Genomic DNA, 17,891 nt, shown 5'->3' on the forward strand with positions numbered 1-17,891 from the left:
GGGAGGGAAGGCGGGAAAATCGCTGGCCGCGTACCCAGCCCGGGCACCAGCAGCTTGTCTGCGAGCATCTTATGGCAGACGGTGCCAACGGCCTTAGTGAAATCTAGACGGACAACATCCATTGCTCTCCCCTCATCTACCAGGCCAATCACTCTATCATAGAAGTTTATCACGTTGGTCAAGCATGGCTTCCCCTCGGTAATGCCAGACTGATGACTCCTGATGATTTCCTTGTCACTGAAGTGCCTGGAAATGGTTTCCAGGATTAGCTGACCCATCACTTTCCCAGGCATCAGGGTGAGGCTGACCGGCCTGTAGTTCCATGCATCCTCCTTCTTGCCCTTCTTGAAGATGGAGGTGACATTTGCTTTTCTCCCGTCCTCGGGCACCTCTCCTAGTCACCATGATCGATCAAAGATTATCGAAAGTGGCCTCGCAATGACATCTGCCAGCTCCCTCAGCACGCGTGGGTGCATCCCATCAGGGCCCATAGACTTAAGTGTGTCCACTTTGCTTAAGTATCCCCTGGCCTGATCCGCTTCCACCAAGGGTACGTCTGCCTTGGTCCAGCCTTTCCTCCTGATCTCTGGGACCTGGGATTCCTGAAGCCCGGTCTTGTTAGTAAAGACCGAGGCAAGGAGGGCATTCAGTAACTCATCCTTTTCCATGTCCTGTGTCACCAGGTCACCCGTCTCCTAACTTCATCCCTATATGCTTGAACAATGTTTCTATATTCCTCCCAGGTTAACCGTCCTTGCTTCCACCCTTTGTATGCTTTCTTTTTTGTGTTTGAGTTTGACCAGGAGCTCCTTGTTCATCCACACAGGCCTCCTGGCATTTTTTCCTGACTTCATATTTGCTGAGATGAACTGCTCTTGAGCTTGGAGGAGGTGATCCTTACATTTCAACCAGCTTTCTGGAGGTCCAGCAAAGCACTGCTCTTCATGGGTCCTTGTTGGCTGCTTTATGACTTGGAAGAGGAAGTTACCGGTGCACTCCAGGAACCTCCTGGATTGCTTATGCCCTGCTGTGTTGTCCCTCCAGGAAATATCTGGGTGGTTGAAGTCCCCCATGAGGACCAGGGCTTGCGAACGTGAGGCTGCTCCTATCCGTCTACCTCATCTGCTTGTTCTTCCTGGTCAGGCGGCCTATAGCAGACACCTGCTATAATGTCACCTTTACCTGTTCTCTCTTTAATCCTCCCCCATAAACTCTCATTCAGTTCCTCATCCATTCCCAGGCAGAGCTCGATGCACTCCAACTGCTCTTTCACATAAAGGGCAACTTCCCCCCTTGTTTTCCTAGCCTGTCCTTCCTAAAGAGCAGGTCTCCCCTCATTGTAATGCTCCAGTCACAGGTGCCATCCCACCACGTCTTTGTGATCCCAACAAGATTGTAGCCCTGCAGCTGCACACAAACTCGCCATGTTTATTCCCCATACTTCATGCATTGGTATACAGGCACTTTAGAGAGGCACCCCAGCATGTTGACTGCCTAGAAAGGAATTGGGTGATTTCTCCATCATGGTGCTTTGTAGGCCTTTCCTTGCTTACATGCAAGTGCTGGAGGTGACCTCACTTAAGCCCCATCTTGTTAATTTTGTGTTCCATTCCTGTCACATCACCCCATGCCCTTTCCTCTTCGACCATGTCCATCACTCCCTCACAGGGCTGCTGGTTACTCTCTCCCTCTCTCTCCATTCTTAGCTTAAAGCCCTCCTTATGCGCTCAGCCATCCTACTGGCAAAAATAGCTTTGCCCTGCTTAGTGAGGTGGATCACATCTCTCTCGAGCAGATGGTGATCTGCAGGCAGGGTCCCATGCTCATACAACGCAAAACCTGGTCACCAACACCAGTTCTACAACCAATTATTGATTTTTCCTATATTAGTGCCCTTCTCCTCATTTCCCCTCACTGTCAGGATCAAGGAAACATCACTTGGGCACCCATGCCCATGATTCTTGCTATTTATCTGCTACTGCTCTCCTGCTTCATCATATAGTTACTTTGAGCCACCCAAAGTAGAAGCTGGTATGAATCATCTTTACTCAATGCATTGGCTTTGAGTAAGCTGAACAGTGTAAATGTCACCTGTGCGTTGTGTGTCTATATAATATATAAAGAACTGCTTGCACACAAACAAAGCGCTTCTCTGGTGTGTGCTTATCAAAACCTGTATACACAGGAGAGAAAGAATTCAGGGTTGCATGTTAAATTTTGATGTTATGGGAGCTTTGTGAATAAACAACTATCAGAAATAACATAGCACGTGGTATTTAATGTCAGCATTAATTTAGTACACTTATTTTTCTTGTAAATGCAGAGTTACTATTACTAATGTTAGTTTTAAGCCTCCTTCCATATATGAATGAAAAAATAGCCTTATGATAGAAGATAGACATACTGAGATGATAGTTATATATACTAGTTATATAGTCATTAGCAAATTTGTGCAACTTAATCAGTATTGTTGGACTGCATAAACAACACTGATTTGAGCAATTTTATTTCATTATTAAAATAATGGAAACCTGACCACCACTTGGAAAATTAAAGTCATTGTTGCTGCCTAAACTTTTGTATTTTGCATTTATAACTTGAATTTGCTAACAGAACGTTGATAGCAGCCATTCTGTTTGTAGGTTGCATTTGCACTTAATTACTTTTGATTCCTGAGAATAGATAATATGAGGTGCAATAATAACAAGTTACTAGAACAGCGAGGTGGCATTATTTTTTCCAAACTCTGATACCCTATGAAAATGACACTCATCTGAATATGAATTTTTCAGCAGTAATTCATGTAAATGTTTCCTCTTGCAATGACCCATCCAAACATTCTCCTCATATTTAAACAATACAGTTAAGGAAAAAAAAATAGAAAGGGAATTGCCATGCAATCATGTCAGCATTTCCAATATGCTAACAAAACTCTGAATTCCAAAATTTGTGTATTTCAGCTAATTCCTGGGAAAGCACAGGCTTCCTAGTTTGGGTCAGCATAGGAAAGTTCTAATGCAGAGTTTGTTTCATAGAGAAAAGATGCAGCCTGCTGGACTTCTTGGCTGGTGGGCCACCTGCAAGGCACATTCGCTGTCTAACTCGGTAAGAGAGCAGGCAATTGTTTTTAAACACAGGCAGCAGATTGCCTAAGGGAGGAGCAGACACCTAGGAGAGCAGGGAATACTCAGTCTGCTCTTCAGGAGCTAAGATCTCCAAGTCCAAACCTCCAAACGAAGTCTGGGTATCCCATAGGATGGGGAAGCTGTTTCTGAGCAGACTGTCTTTATAAACTCAGTAATGCTCTCTAGCAACTAATTCCACCTATTCATTATGCGCCCTTAATTATTTTCTTTCATAGAATTTAAACATATTTCAACATCCTTGTTTCTCTCCTTGCTCCTTAGAGTGAGTGAAGCATTGCCTTTTTAACCCTTGATTTTCCTCTTGTGTCAACGTTGCATATTGCCACTTACTCTTCATCTAGAAAATTTAGATGTCTGGTGGTTTGGTTTTTTTTGACTCCTATCTATATACCATAGTAAGAGGGGACATGAACTTGACATGCATTAAAAACCTTGATTTATTCAATAATTTCAGTAAGTTTTTTTACCCCGTTCTTCACATATTTCAATATTCTTCCCTCCTTAGAAAGCAAGGAGCAGTTCATAATAAACAACGACCAAATTCTTTTCCATGGTAACTCTCAAATTCCATCTAAAATGCAGTAATAGAAACAAATAGTTCAAATTATTAGTTTTAGTACTGCTTACCTTTTCAGTACTAAATCTCCAGTGACTAAATGCTGTACAGTCATATAGCTGTTAGGTTTTTCTGCAGTAGCCATCAGCCTTCTCCAATTCCGAGTAATGCAAATAACGTGTCCTCTGTCGCTCGTGTCAGAAGAATTTTACACTTCGCAACACCACACATTTACACATCACCAATTCATTTTGATTTTAGTGCAAATTTTCGGAGAAGCAGCATCAGGTTGTTCCGCTCTCCCTCTCTGTTACGTCTGAAGTTTCTAATTTGCGATTATCTAGTCTTCAATTTCATGTCCTCAGAGTTTGTCAGGATCATTTTGGAAAACCAGTTGTATTTTCTTCCTTTTTGGTCATACTGCAAGGAGTATGGCTTTTCTGTTAACTGTGTAGCTGTGTAAAAGCTATTCTTTTATCCAGTGGGATAATATCAGTCCTGTACTTTAGGAGAGAGGAAGGAACTGGCTGTTTTCAGCTTGCTCCCTCTTTACCCTTTGGTAAAACATTAAAATGTCTCCTTCTCTATGTTGCTCTTTTTGTCCGGAACACCCATCTCTCTCCCTGGTCCGTGCCTGGGAGTAGACCCTTCACCCTACCACGAAAATCCTCCTTTACTCTTTGCGGTGAGCTGCCAGCCCCACCGGTTTTCCTTTGACAACTCACCAAGTCGGCGGAGTAGAAAAGCAGATAGTGCAGCGTGATCTGCCGTGCTGCACCAGCGACGGGGAGAACGGCCGCTCGCCGTGGGCCCCGCGCACCTGCCCCAGTGCTTCTCCACCTCCCCAACAGCAGAACAGCTGCAGCTGTGCAATATCAGCCGTGACAACGTTAAGGTTACAGAGCCCTTGTAAGGTGGGCCAACCCCTTCCCCAGCTAAAAATTAGGAGCTTTACAGAAACTGGCTTCAGAGCTGTTATTAAAGAAAAAGAGAAAAAAAGAAAGAGAGCGAGAGAAAAAAACCTAACCTTTCATGTTAGAGTGTACAAGAGAAGCTGATGCAAGCAAAGGCCAGAAGACAGTAAGGACAATAAAATAAAACTAAGACATAGTAATATTTCATTTTATTTGATAGAAAGTTGCTTCAAAAATATGATTAACTATATACATTCTTATATGCTGTACATACAATTACATATACAAAATGTACATAATAGCAAACATCCTTCTGTTACATTTTATGGATGGTAGTTAATAACATGAGATGGAACTCACATCATAGTTCATACCTGCTTTCATCCTGATCCTACCTACAAGGAACTGAGAGACATGAGAGATGAAAAAGGCTAGCAGATCACTTAATTCATACCCCAGCCCACACAAAAGTCTTCTCCACAGTGCATTTTATTAGTGCGTTGTTCTAGTACAGTAAGGTTCGCAGCAATTTCCTTTAGAGGTATTTGGCTGCTAACCTTATCTTCAGATTTTTTTCCCTGGCATTCACCCTAATACTATTTCTAATTTATTTCTATAACTCAGATCTTCTGAGTTACAAAAATCCTCCTCAAATCAAGCTAGATTTCTTCAACTTTATGTTGGGGCTTTTTTTCATCTTGATTCCTTAGTTACTTATTTGCCACGTATGAAATAGATTTAACTATTAGTACCCTCTGTTCTGGGAGACGTACTCTGAAGCACGAAAGTTATAATCCAAGTGTTCTCTTCTTCCCATGCTACCTGCACACTGTGAACCTGGAATCAGTCAGCAAGGAAAAAAAATGTACCTTCCCTCCTCCTCCTCAGGCAATTACAGGGTGCGTGACTGCCAGCGGCTCCCTGGGACAAGCGGTGTCAGATCTCAAGAGGAACTGCCCAGTTACTGGGATTTTTCTGGTCCCAGTCCCATGAGGAATGCTCACCCATGAGGAATGCTCACCCAACCTGTCCACCCTCTTTCTAAGCAAGAGGTAGCACACCAAAATCGAAGCAGGGAGTAGAGGCTGGCAACTCTGCCCTTTACTAGTTGCTTCCAAGAGATTATCCTCCATTTCCCGACTGGAGGGATCAGGCACCCTTATCCTACGGACCTGATGTTCAGGGAAGAAGAGAGAGTGAGAGCTGCCAAGCCGGCAGAGTACCAGCAGCAGAAGGCCTGTGAGAGAAGCCACGGCCTCCACAACCAAACAGGCTATCCTGGAGGACTCTTACCTGAGCTAAGAGGGAACATGGCTTCTTTCATTGCCTTTCCAACTTTCAGAGGTTAAAAATGAGCTGCTTCTTTCCTGCAGACATCTTGAGAGCTGCAGTTTCATTGCCCTAAGAATGTTTTTTTGTCTTTCCAAGTTAACAGCATCCTTAAATATCCATTTTATTTCTTCTTCTCTGCTCATGCGGCCCTGTGCTTTCTAACCTTGTGCTGGCCATAGTCTTAATTTCACTAGGAAATTTTTCTATTCTCTTTTCATACCTCTATATCGTTTTTGTATTAATATGCAATAGCTTTCTCTGATTGGTAAAGCAGTTTTCCATCAACTGTCAAAGTGAAGGCAAGGGGATTAAGGTTCCTCTTACACATTCTTTTGGTATTACTTTAAATAATGTTTTTTTCTAACTAAGGGGAACTCTTCTTATATTCTTCAGAACAAGTTTATATTTTTTGAATTACCGCATAACATGCATATATTTAATAATATCTTAAGCTCAAAGATATTAATATGCCTTCATTTTTTTCTAGGCTGTGGGATTTTGATTTGTTTGAGAAAATGGTTCTCAGGCTTCTATTCTGCTTGCAGTATCGCTGTCCACTGTTGCTAGGCCCATTTAGATATTATTTCTTTTTTATTTTATACTACTGCTTAATCTCTGTTGAGAATTTGAGCTGGTATGAAATACCTTCTGTTATTCCTTGTCTGAATTCCTGAGATCCTGTCCGCAGCCCTGGTTGGGAGAGGGCGCTGGTGAGCTTCTGGCGAGATGAGGCTCCACCTTAGAAGAAGCGGGTTTGAAGCTCTCCTGCTGACCTTGCGTGGTGGGAGGTGGAGGAGTCGGACGGCTGTCGCTTCGCGGAATTTGTGCATTAGCAGCTGGTGAATCATCATCCTGCTGGTCTTGTGTGCTGGGAGGAACAGCCGAAGAGATGATGCCCTGAGGAGCAGCTGTTGAACCACTGTTGAGACAATTTATAACTAAGCTTCAGATATTAACATTAAATGTGCAATTACTGCTGTTCTTAGTTTCCGAGCAGCAGAGTTTGTTTATTAGCTAGTTAACTGTTTTTCTTCATTGACACATTCCCTTTTTCCTTGTTTCACCTCAGCCTAATGGATCTGAGATGGTGACTTGTCTGTCTCGTTGGATTTGACTCCAAATTCCATCTCTTGAGTTGTAATCCTATTCTGGGGAAAGGCGGAGGAGGTGGGCAAGGAAGGAGGAGCAGCAAGGGAGGAGATCCAAACTGCAGTATCACTAGCTTTAAAAGTTAGTAACTTGTGTGTAAGTTGTTACTAAAGGTACTGCACAACAGGATTTTCTCTTGACCCCTCTCTGTACTTCATCACTGGAAGGTGAACTGAAGGAGTAGCAGTGAGATTATGAGCACTTTTAAATTCTCCTGATTTTCTTCCAGAGAAAACTTATGTCATCTGAGTTAAAGGAATCACCACCGTTATCTCGATTACTTACAAGGTGCTTAAGTGCTTTTACAGTGAGGAAATTCTGGTCAGGTGTAAAATGAATCCATTATAAATGCATTCTAATAATCATCCGTTCAAGAGAGATTATGCAGGCAATATTTGCATTGGTTTCAATGGATATTGGACTGGATTTTACATAAATGCTTATCGATAACAGACATAAAGATATTTTTAAGATACCAAGTTTAAATCGAAAGGTCTATAGGCAGTATTAAAAAACAACCCAGAATTGTTATAGTGCTAGCTCAAGATCCTCCTTCCATCGAGGCTTCAGGAATACAGTGTCTGTAGATAAGAAAACTCAGGAATTAGCAAAATTTATGGATTCCTCTGATGGAGATAAAAATTTAAAATATACAATATTTAAGATTTAATACTTTCAAAGAAGACAGAGTCTGTGTTTCTGTGCTGTTATTTTTACTGCCTGTGTCAAGGACAAGGGAAAATACTACAGTGAATCAATGCACACTGTATGTTACAAATACAGAGGACCTTTGTTTTATGAAGCCTTCTCATCTCTAGGAGAAAAGCATTAACATAGTAAACTGTATTTTAGCCAGGCTGGTGCATTTGTTTATTGTTTCCAGATGGGAAAACCTGTGTATGTGGATTCTTCCAATATTATTAGATATTATCTGAGTAGTTCTCAAGTAGTAATTCATAGACCACTGGTGGTCCATGGAGTACTTCCAGGTGGCGTAGAGAAGAATTTCAGTAGTGAAGCACTGCTACTTTTCAAACAATTGTGTCGTAACACAGTCAAATATCTTGGGCTGGTTTTGTTTTTTTGTTTTTGTTTTGTTTTGTTACGAAGCGTCTTACAGTTGCAAATAGGAATTTTAAAACGTGAATGAGATACTGAGTAAAATATTACTTCAGTATGGAAAGTCTAAGTAAAGACAAATCTATTCTCCCTGTCTCACTGATTTTAATCTCTTGTCCTGTTCCTTGTTAATCTCTTATCCTGTTCCTGAGGAGACGCTGAGAGAGCTGGGACTGTTTAGCCTCAAGAGGGCTCAAGGGGATCTTATCTATGTGTATTGATATCTGATGGGAGGGTGTAAAGAAGATGGAGCCTCTTCTCAGTAGTGCCCAGTGGCAGGACCAGAGGCAATGGGCAGAAACTGAAACACAGGATGTGCGGTCTGAACATCAGGAAACACTTTTTCACCGTGAGGGTGACCGAGGTTGCCCAGAGAGGCTGTGGAGTCTCCGTCTTTGGAGATGCTCAGCCCAACTGTACATGGCTCTGAGCAACCTGGTCTAGGTGACCCTGCTTTGAGCAGCAGGGTTGGACTAGCTGGTCTCCAGAGGTCCCTCCCAACCTCAACTGTTCTGTGATGCGTACGTTTGATATATATGGAAACTGTACTATGCAAATAGATGACTTCACCGACAACAGCGATGGCTTCAGCAATTTTAGACTAGTCTTGTTCACAAGGTAAGAATGCCCATAATAAGCAAGATGTTATTTAATAATTCCTCTGCCCAAATAATTTAGACTCTTCTGGCAGTAAAAGAATGCTGATGTAGCTCTCCTACAGTACTTTTATCAGTAGGTACAAAAGAGGTGTGATTTTCCTTATTTTTACTTGTGGGTTAATTGAGGCACAACAGGTGACATGAAAATGGAATTGACTGGTCTCTGGAGAGCCTACAGAGAATAATAAGAAAAGTAAATAATGCCAAATCTAAAACAGACATATTGATCAAAGTAACTCCATGTGTTTACTTCTGTCCTCTCTTCCTGTAATTTAATAGCCTTGTGCTGCTTTGTCTAGAATGAACAACTTCTTTTTTGTGCTGTAATGTGAAGCTGGACTGCTTCTGTATTACGCACTTTTTGTACAAGGTTACAAAAATATTTACCTACTTGGCAATGCTTAGATGAACACGTATCTTCATGGTAATTTTAAGATTGCTTTTAGATTTTGTTACCACAGGGTAATATATGGAATGACACATTGCAGGCTACAATTTCTTTTTAAGACTTACCAAAAGCTATGCTTCTGAAAAGCACCTGAGTTAAAATCTTTGCTTAAAATTGGCTTCTTGGTGCAATTGTTCAGTTTTTGTCCCATCATTCGCCTAATTAAAGCATCATCTGTGTTTGGAAACAACTGTTTTGTGATGCCTGCAAAATAAAGAGATGATATATATGAGGCCTCCAAATCGGGGAAACATTAGATCATACATTTAGATGTATGACCTAAAATGCATTTATTGCAACTTTGAAATTTCCAGATACTTCAGCTTCAGCTCTAGTTACTTTGCTGTCTTCACTCACTACTTCATAGATTTTGCATGTGCCAGCTCTTGCTTTTCTCTGTGCCTTCCATATTGCTGTGCCTGCTCTTGGCAAACGCAAAGGGAACTCCAGGGCCACAAGGGCTTCCTGTAGTAAGTGATTTGTGTTTGCTCATCCTCTCTTCTTTTGTTCTATTCTTGATCGGAGAGTCCTATTCCTATCCTCGTCAGTCCTCATGCCTCTGAATCTTACAGGTTTTGTTCATTAATTTTCATTTGCGGGTAATGTCTCCTTCCCCAAACACTTCCCTTCTGTTTTGCTTGGCTAACTTTTTTTGAATGCAAAAAACCTAACAGGACTCAACACCAGGAATGCATCTCCTGCTCTCCTCTTCTCCATCATCTTCCCTTCCCTTGATTTTTTTTCCCCCCTTTCATTTTATTTTGAAGTCTTACAGTTTCCATCTTCTTTAAATAATCTGATCTATTAACTCATTTTCTACAGTCCTAGAACTCCCAGGCTTCCTTCTTATTTTTCTTCTTCTCTTGTATAATGTTGTCACTTTTCTACTTGAATTCAGGTGTGTTCTCGTTTCCTTTGACAAACTTCTTTGACTTCTCTATAGGCTTCCCTTTGTCACTGAATTCTCCGCAGCATGCTGTATTCAATGTCCTGGTTATCTTCTCTGCTTCCTTTTTCAGTTTTGCCTAGACCCTTCCCCAGAATCCACCTTCAGAAAAGTCGCTAGTAGCTCTTGGAATCATAGAATCATTTAGGTTGGAAAAGACCCTTAAGATCATCGAGTCCAACCGTTCTCATCCTACGAAATCTTTTTAATTTTTCTCATACATCATTCTGAAATTGTCTCATCTTACTGGTTCTAAATATATTTTCACCATCTTACACACTCTTTCCTTTTCTCTCTCTTGGCTTTGGGCCTTTTTCTCTAGCTAGGTTCTTAAGGAAAAGAGGTTTCTGTAACTGATAACTTTTGAAACCACTGGCCAGCTTCAAAGAAACTGGACCGAGGTACAGGAACTGGAACTAAGCTGGGAAGGGAACTGAGAGAACTGGGGAAGTCCAAGGGAATGGCAATGGGCGAGGGATTCTAGTACAGGAATTTAGGCTATGTTGTTCAAGTATTAAGCTATAGGTGTGAATCCAATAAAAATCAGGCTTCACGTCCTCACAAAATACCGTTTTCTTTAAAGCTGCTATTTCCATCCGAAATGATTCTCTTTCCTGTGCACCAAACATTTTTTGCCTTAAACCTCAGCATAGAACAAATTTTGTTTGCTTCCTCTGATCACTATTCCTGTCTTCTATACTTACTGTCTCATTTTGCCTCCAGCGCTAAAGTGTCAGAATTCATAACATTCACTAACTTCAGAATATAGCAGACATTATTTTAAGTTTGATCCAAGTGTGTCCTTTCTTTGCCTTCCTTTATCCGTTAATTGTCATGCTCCAAGTTTGACTGTTGTAGATTAACCTTTCAAAGGCTAAAAAATAATCTATAATATCACTGTGCTGAGTAGCCACTGAAGTAAAAACCACAAAATTCACCCAATAGAAATACTACTACTTAGCATTTCCCTGGCAGGATTTGTAACAGATGGGTTAGAAAAGTATGTAGCTGAAGAAGGAAATAGGAAACAGCACATCACCTGAGCAGACCAGCTGTTACGCATTACAGCCCCTCCCTCAGAGAAAGCCCTCTGTCAAGTCAGTGCCACATCGAGTAATGTTAACACGTCATCACCTATGATTTCCTGAACTTCATTCTGATTCATAGCTGGTTTCGCTGCTTTGTCCTTTGAAGAGGAGGACTTCGCACCTGTCAGGCTGTGCGTAGCCATGTATTCGTGTGTATAAAGTGCTTGCATCAAGTCATTTATAAACTTTTGAGGTTTGCTCTTGTTACAAAGTGCAATCTGCCACTTTTCGATCTTGAACTGGAAAACAAAATTGGTCATAGGCATAACTTGCAGTTCTCTAGAAATATTATCTAGTATTACCTCTGAAATATTTTTTTAAATTTTCTTTTTTTAAACCACAATTTCAAAAGTAATCTTTGCAAACTGTGCGCTTGAGATCAACGCTAAGCTTGCATACCACTCAACGGTTGCAACTGTACATGCAGGTTGATTTTTTTTTTTCAGAAGCAAGCGTGGGGCAGAATAAGGATGCCATTCATCCTAGCAAACACCTCACCAAGCAATCCTTGTTACTCACTAGTGGAGACAGGACATGTTCAGACATATCTAAATCCTTCTGCTTGCACTCCATGCAGGCTGGCTGTGGTCCAGTTCTGGTGTGGATTCTGTACAGCCTCAGGAGCGTGGCACTATGCCCAAGCTAATATTCCTGCCTCCGAGCAGACATGCCCTAAGAACTGTGACATCTGGTCCTGGGCTTTGAGAGTGACTTCTACACACAGCAGTTGTACAGCCTGCGTATTTGAACTCTCCTAATGGGCAGTTTTGAGCTACCTCCATTAAGTAAGGCTAGGTTGCTTAGAAAATTAGGTCTTTTTATTTCTTTGGAGATGTTAGGTCAAATTTTGTGTATTGCAATATTCAGTCAAAACATCATATCTTGATAATTCTTAATAGATTTCTCTGGTTTTTAGGACCACATGAGAATGATTTCCACGGACTGGCATGACTCAGCGCATAAGAATGTTTATGTAAATTGTGAATGCAGAAGCTAGAATTATTCTTTTGGTTGGGTCTTCATATTTTTCATGTACAGCATCTGTGCCTGAGATTTCTCCATTATGCTCTGTTATAGCTACAGAGAATACAGGAACATCTTTACTCAGTATCCCTCTATATAGGTATTTCTACTTAACTGCTAGCCAGCATCTGGAACAAGAACAGAAACATACCATTCTCAATTTACTTATTAACAGTTTAAACAGACTGCTGGTATTTTTCTTAGATTATCTCTGAAACACTACCATTCCCATTTGGCATCCAAAGCATTAGGCTGGAAGTTATCCCTGGATCTCAGTATTTTCTTCATGCACCTGCATTCTGCCCTTAGTCACAGATGTGCAAAGCCACCAAAATCAAAGCGAGTTTGAGAGTGTACCAGCGCACCGAATCAAGTCTAGTGTTTCTCATGGAAAGATCCTCCTGCACAAAAGATGCTCACTAGTCACGTCATCAACGGAATGATGATAAAATGATTTTTACTGATGCTTATTTTTTATATTTGTTATATTATAACAGTAAAGTTTGTACTGTGTAAAGTTTTATGCCTGAAATTGCCTTTTAACTGACCTGTTTTTCAGTCTGTTGCTCCTCATCTTCCACATTCAGAGTTACTGGTGAGCTGGAGTTACTATGCATAGCTGCATATGAATCTGCTAACGGATTGTTAGATGCTTTCCAAAGAGCATGTGAATGCAGACTGGATGTAGATGATGTCACTCCCCCTTTGAGCAGTGCTTCAGCCATCCCTACCAGTTCCTCAAAATGGGTGACTGCCTGTGGCAACACTGAAATCAAACGGAAGGTGATGGGTAAAAGTAATTGAAGCTTTCAGACTCTAATTACATAAGGATGTATATTTTTGAAGTTAGATTCCCATCGTACTGCCAAAGAGTCAAAGCAGTTAGCAAAAACGCTTTAGCATACTTTTTTTCCTATTCTCTCAAAGCTTTTCCTGCCATTCTGCTGTCCCCACCCATGAAGATCTGGTCTCTGTTTTTACAATAGGATAGATCAGTTCTCTGCAAGGCTAAACGGAACCATTAGTTTATGCCCATCATGGCACTAAGCTGCCTATTTCTTTTTTTTCTTTCTGCTATCTCAAAATCTCTACGAGTCTGTAAAGCTATTGAATATGGGCTAAGTAATGTTATGTCTGATTTTTTTTTTTGCTTCAAAGAAGCTACATAGACTGCACAGACTTTTTTCCTCTTCTTTAATCTATAGAGAATATGTTTTAAATGGCTCTTCCTCCAAGTAATATTTGTTTTCAAGTATAAACTTTTATTGAGTCCATTAAGAAGAATCAATTCAGCAGAGCGAAAAGGATGCAAAGGCTAAAAAATCAGCAAGATACAGAATCACTGAATTATTAGAAAATACTGTTGAAGACTAATACAAGTGCTTAACATGCAAGGCAAATGGGCCTAAATGTGTAAGAAAAGTTGTTGGACACTAGCTAAATGTTTGAAAATAATATTCGCAAAAGTGGAGATGAATGATTCAAACCAAGATGAATAACATACGGAACAGAATCAGGTGGGCAATGCAACTGAGAAGCACTTGCAAAATCATATGACAATAAAAAGAGAGATACTAGGCTGTTTAGGGATGGTATGACGGAGCGGGCAAGAAGCAGCAAATCCTCTTTAAACCTTATTTATTCACTAATATTTTGAAATTTTGGATTCAGTCTTGGCTGCCCCAGAGTAAGGGACAGGGACAAGCTAGAGGGGCTTCAGAGGTGATCACTAAGTGATGAAGGATTCATTTATAAAAGAACAAAATGGTCCACCTCTGGGAAAGGACTAAATTTGTTGTACGTGAAACTAACTCAGATTATCAATAATGAGTAATTACTAAAGTAATTAGACATGAAATCATTCCAGAATAAAGAAAATTTCAGTAGATCAAGAATAACTGTTAATAAATAAGATTAGTTGGACTGGTCAGTGGAGTGTTTGAGCTTAGCTGATGGTTATACACAGCAAACAGAAAGGTTCTCTTGGGAACGACTGACAGGATTTAGACAGATTTTTCCATTTCTAACTCTGTGATTGCATGGCCTCCGTGTAAGACCGTTTTTTCTAAGTGCTGCTGGAATTAAATGTTGCCATGTATCAAAGACTTGGATGCTAATGGTAGGCCTTGATCGTGTCAGGTGCTTGAGCATCCATAATTCCCATCCAAATGGCCTCTTATAAATCAAGCTTTTCATGACCTTCAGGCTTTCCTCTTCATCAGAAAACTTCCCCTGACTTTACCTTGAAGCATCACCAGGGACTGCCTTAGGCGGCAGTTTTCTCTCATGGTATCTGTCAGCTTCCTCTTGAGACTTTTTATTTTGGCACACAGTTCTACCTTGGATAGTTGAAATAAAGGCTCTTCATCATCACTGCTGCTTTCACTGTACAGAAAGTTGCTTCCTGAATATGTTTCTCTCTGGAAGAAAAAAAAACCAAAACATGCTATCTAGGGCAACAACAACATAAAACTAAAGCATTAAAACTAGCATTAAAATATCTGGCTAAATCAGAATATTCTCTTTGTACACAGAATGTATAGATGGACTTGGTGCATTTTAATAATAGCTGTTACTGAACATAGATATTACCATACTAAAATTCAAAATGAAATGTCAGGGTAATACATAACCCTTAGGTACTTCTCTCGCTGTTCTCTATTCACCAGTTTTCTAAGGTAGTGTCTTTTAGAACCATTAACTTCACTGAAACAAAAGTCTTATGCCCCCTTAAACAAATACGTTTCGGTTTGCTTTTGCTCAATACATTACAATTGCTGAAGATGAGATGTTTACCTGTTTGTTAATTAAAGATGTTTCAAGTTGACTCAGGATGTTGGCAGGAGCAGATGCCTGTAATGATTTCTTTCTTTTTATATGCTTCATCATCTTCCCCTGTAAACAAGAGCATAACAGTGCCTTTGCATTCCTATAGAGCCTTTCATTACAGTATCTCATGGTATACCATAAACTTTTATTCACTGTGCACTTGACATTCTTGGTTAGTATTTTTGAAAAATAAGTTTATAACTTTTTGTTAATATTTATGTTTTCTTTCCCTGCATTTTGTCACTGCAGATCTCAGCACAATGCAAAGCTCAGAAAACTGGGTCCCTTCCCTTCCTTATGCAGTGGTCAGATTTCTGTCTTAAGGGAGAAATGTAATGGAGCTACAGAGCATCCAAGTCTTGAATAACACTTCTCTCTTTAAATAGAGAAGGACAAAATGTATTGGCCTAACTAATTACTCTGACAGGTGATTGTGCTGAGGCACCATGTGAAGATTGTCTGTATTCCTACCTTTACTATACACATTTTGCATATTATATTGTGAAGACTCAATAGTTACGGTCTGTTTCGTTCCATTATGGGCCTACCAATACCAGGCACATAAAGACAGAAACTTACCTGTTCTTTATCCAGGTCACTGTCTTCACTGTCTGAGAATATCATTTCTATCCTCTTCCTCTTGCCTTTTCCAAGGACTTGTATTTTTGTAATTTCATCCGCTCGTAATATCTTTTGCATCATTTCCACCAGCTCTTGGGGGTCATCTGAAGTGATGGAAAAAAAAAAGCCAAAGCACAGAAAATCAGGTAGCAATACCTTACAACTAGATTAAATTTCATATCAGACAAATGCTCTGGGACTACACTCACCACTCATGTACACAACTTTCACCAGGTGCTTTTCTGTCTTTCTTTCTCCCACAGGCCAGTTTACTAGCACGTGCTCATTTGGTTTCAGAAGTCTTTCGAGTCCATTGTCATCACTGGGAAGGTCCTGTATCCATGAAGTCTCTCCAATTTGCAGTGAATTATCATTTACAAAATCAAAGAGTGTGAATTTTTTCATTGTTAAGTGGTTTTCTTGTCACACAGACACTGCCTGCAGGACGTCATAGGAAAAATAGCTGTTACCATGTCATGCCACAGGAATGTTACAAGAATACCTTAAAAAGCCCCAAATAACCCTCCCATTCCTGGAGTTCGGCAATTCCCTTGTATGAAAATATCCTGGATAGGGAAGCGAAAACTAGCCAAGCAGCGTTTTCTGTGTCCCCTGAAAGATGGGAGATGGTCTGTTCAATACATGTACATCAGACAGTTGCCTCCAAAACTGTGCACAGAAAACAGCTTTCACTCACAGAGCCCTTGCTTCCATACTACTACCATGCCTAATCTATCTCCTGCCCAGGATCTCTCTCACTACTACATTTGCCCCAACAGAAGTTTTCAGTCCAGCCTCTGATTAAAAAATACAGGTGTGATAACTTTCCCTAGAAGGAGGGAAGGTACTAGCTCTACAGGCTATTAAAAGGCATGTATGACTTCCAGGACTGTACTAATCATCTCACGGGCAGCAAACTGTACAATTGCAGCCACAAAAACCCAACCCAGAACAACCCAGGACAACTGACTGGATGAGGTATGACACATTCTGGCAGTGGAAAAGTTGACGTACAAAAGAAATGACAGGCTGAGGACTGGAAGAGAGCCGGGCTGCTTCATGAAGAATAACGGCAACAAGGAGATCCCAGACCCAAATATACAGCTAAATCCTTTGCTTACATGAAACAATCTCTTTAAAGCAAAGGACCACTTCTGGGCTTTTTAAAGCAGTTAAGTTCCATAGTGGGAGAAGGGAACTCTCATACTTTGTGCTTTATTTTTCTAATTAAGGTGATACGCCTTACATGAATGTGTGAAATGTAACATACAGTATTAAACTCTACTGGAAATGTAACCGGTTCATTTAAGTGTTTTCATTATACTCAGAGAAGGTATTTTCTACTTTAAAATTATTAAATCAGATAAAACCAATAAATAGAAAATCTGATTTTGTCAAACCTTGGTCTTCTTTCCAACAAACATACGGTTTGGCCTGTCAGTACATAGAGGTGAAGTAATTTTACAGAGCTGCGAACTCATGAATTCCCAGATGTGACAGCGTGATTTGCGATCTACTTGGCCTCAATCAGTCGGAAGCAAATCTAGTGCCTCATGCAGAGGCTGTCAGAAAGGTAACTCAGAGGTAGGAAAGAAGAATTATGCAGAGCTATCACATCAAAGTGAGAAAATCTGGCTGCAGTGCTCTAAGATGCAATGTCAATTTGTTTGCAGAAGCCCAGCTCACCACTATTCACCACGGCTGTGCTATGCCTCAAAAGAGCTGGTTTTTCACACAGGGGTGAACTTGTTAATTTGCGAAAGACAGCTGCGCTCTTGTCAACATGTTCACTGATACAATGAGGCAAGCGGCGTAAGAAATCACCATTAAAAAGCGTATTAAATCATGCTTTTATGCAGAGTGTGTTGAGTGTGATAGCAGTAGGTTTGTTAAGCACTGCTCTGCTGAAGAAAGGAGACTGTGTTTGCAAGAATTCACATTAATTTTCTTTAAAGCAAGTTAGAAAGGCCAGGAAACATCCATCCCATGTAAATTCTGGAGAGGGAGCCGCCTGAATGTCTGTGCCCGGCATGAATCACTGGAGGCCTCATTCTGCCACTG

The 17,891-nt window shown here is 40.7% G+C and overlaps 1 protein-coding gene across 1 annotated transcript; it reads right to left on the minus strand.

Moving 5' to 3' along the window:
• Positions 1-6,599: 6,599 nt before the first annotated feature.
• On the minus strand, positions 6,600-16,235 carry BEND6 (BEN domain containing 6; the record flags this gene model as incomplete). Its single annotated transcript, XM_082305492.1, has 8 exons — positions 6,600-6,867; positions 9,389-9,527; positions 11,404-11,596; positions 12,929-13,146; positions 14,623-14,800; positions 15,177-15,275; positions 15,789-15,934; positions 16,040-16,235. The coding sequence occupies 8 exons, from the start codon at positions 16,233-16,235 to the stop codon at positions 6,600-6,602; spliced, it is 1,437 nt and encodes a 478-aa protein (XP_082161618.1).
• Between the last annotated feature and the right edge of the window lie 1,656 nt (positions 16,236-17,891).

The sequence above is a fragment of the Platalea leucorodia genome (genome assembly GCF_965183815.1).
Source record: "Platalea leucorodia genome assembly, chromosome: 3".
NCBI classification, from domain to species: Eukaryota; Metazoa; Chordata; class Aves; order Pelecaniformes; family Threskiornithidae; genus Platalea; species Platalea leucorodia.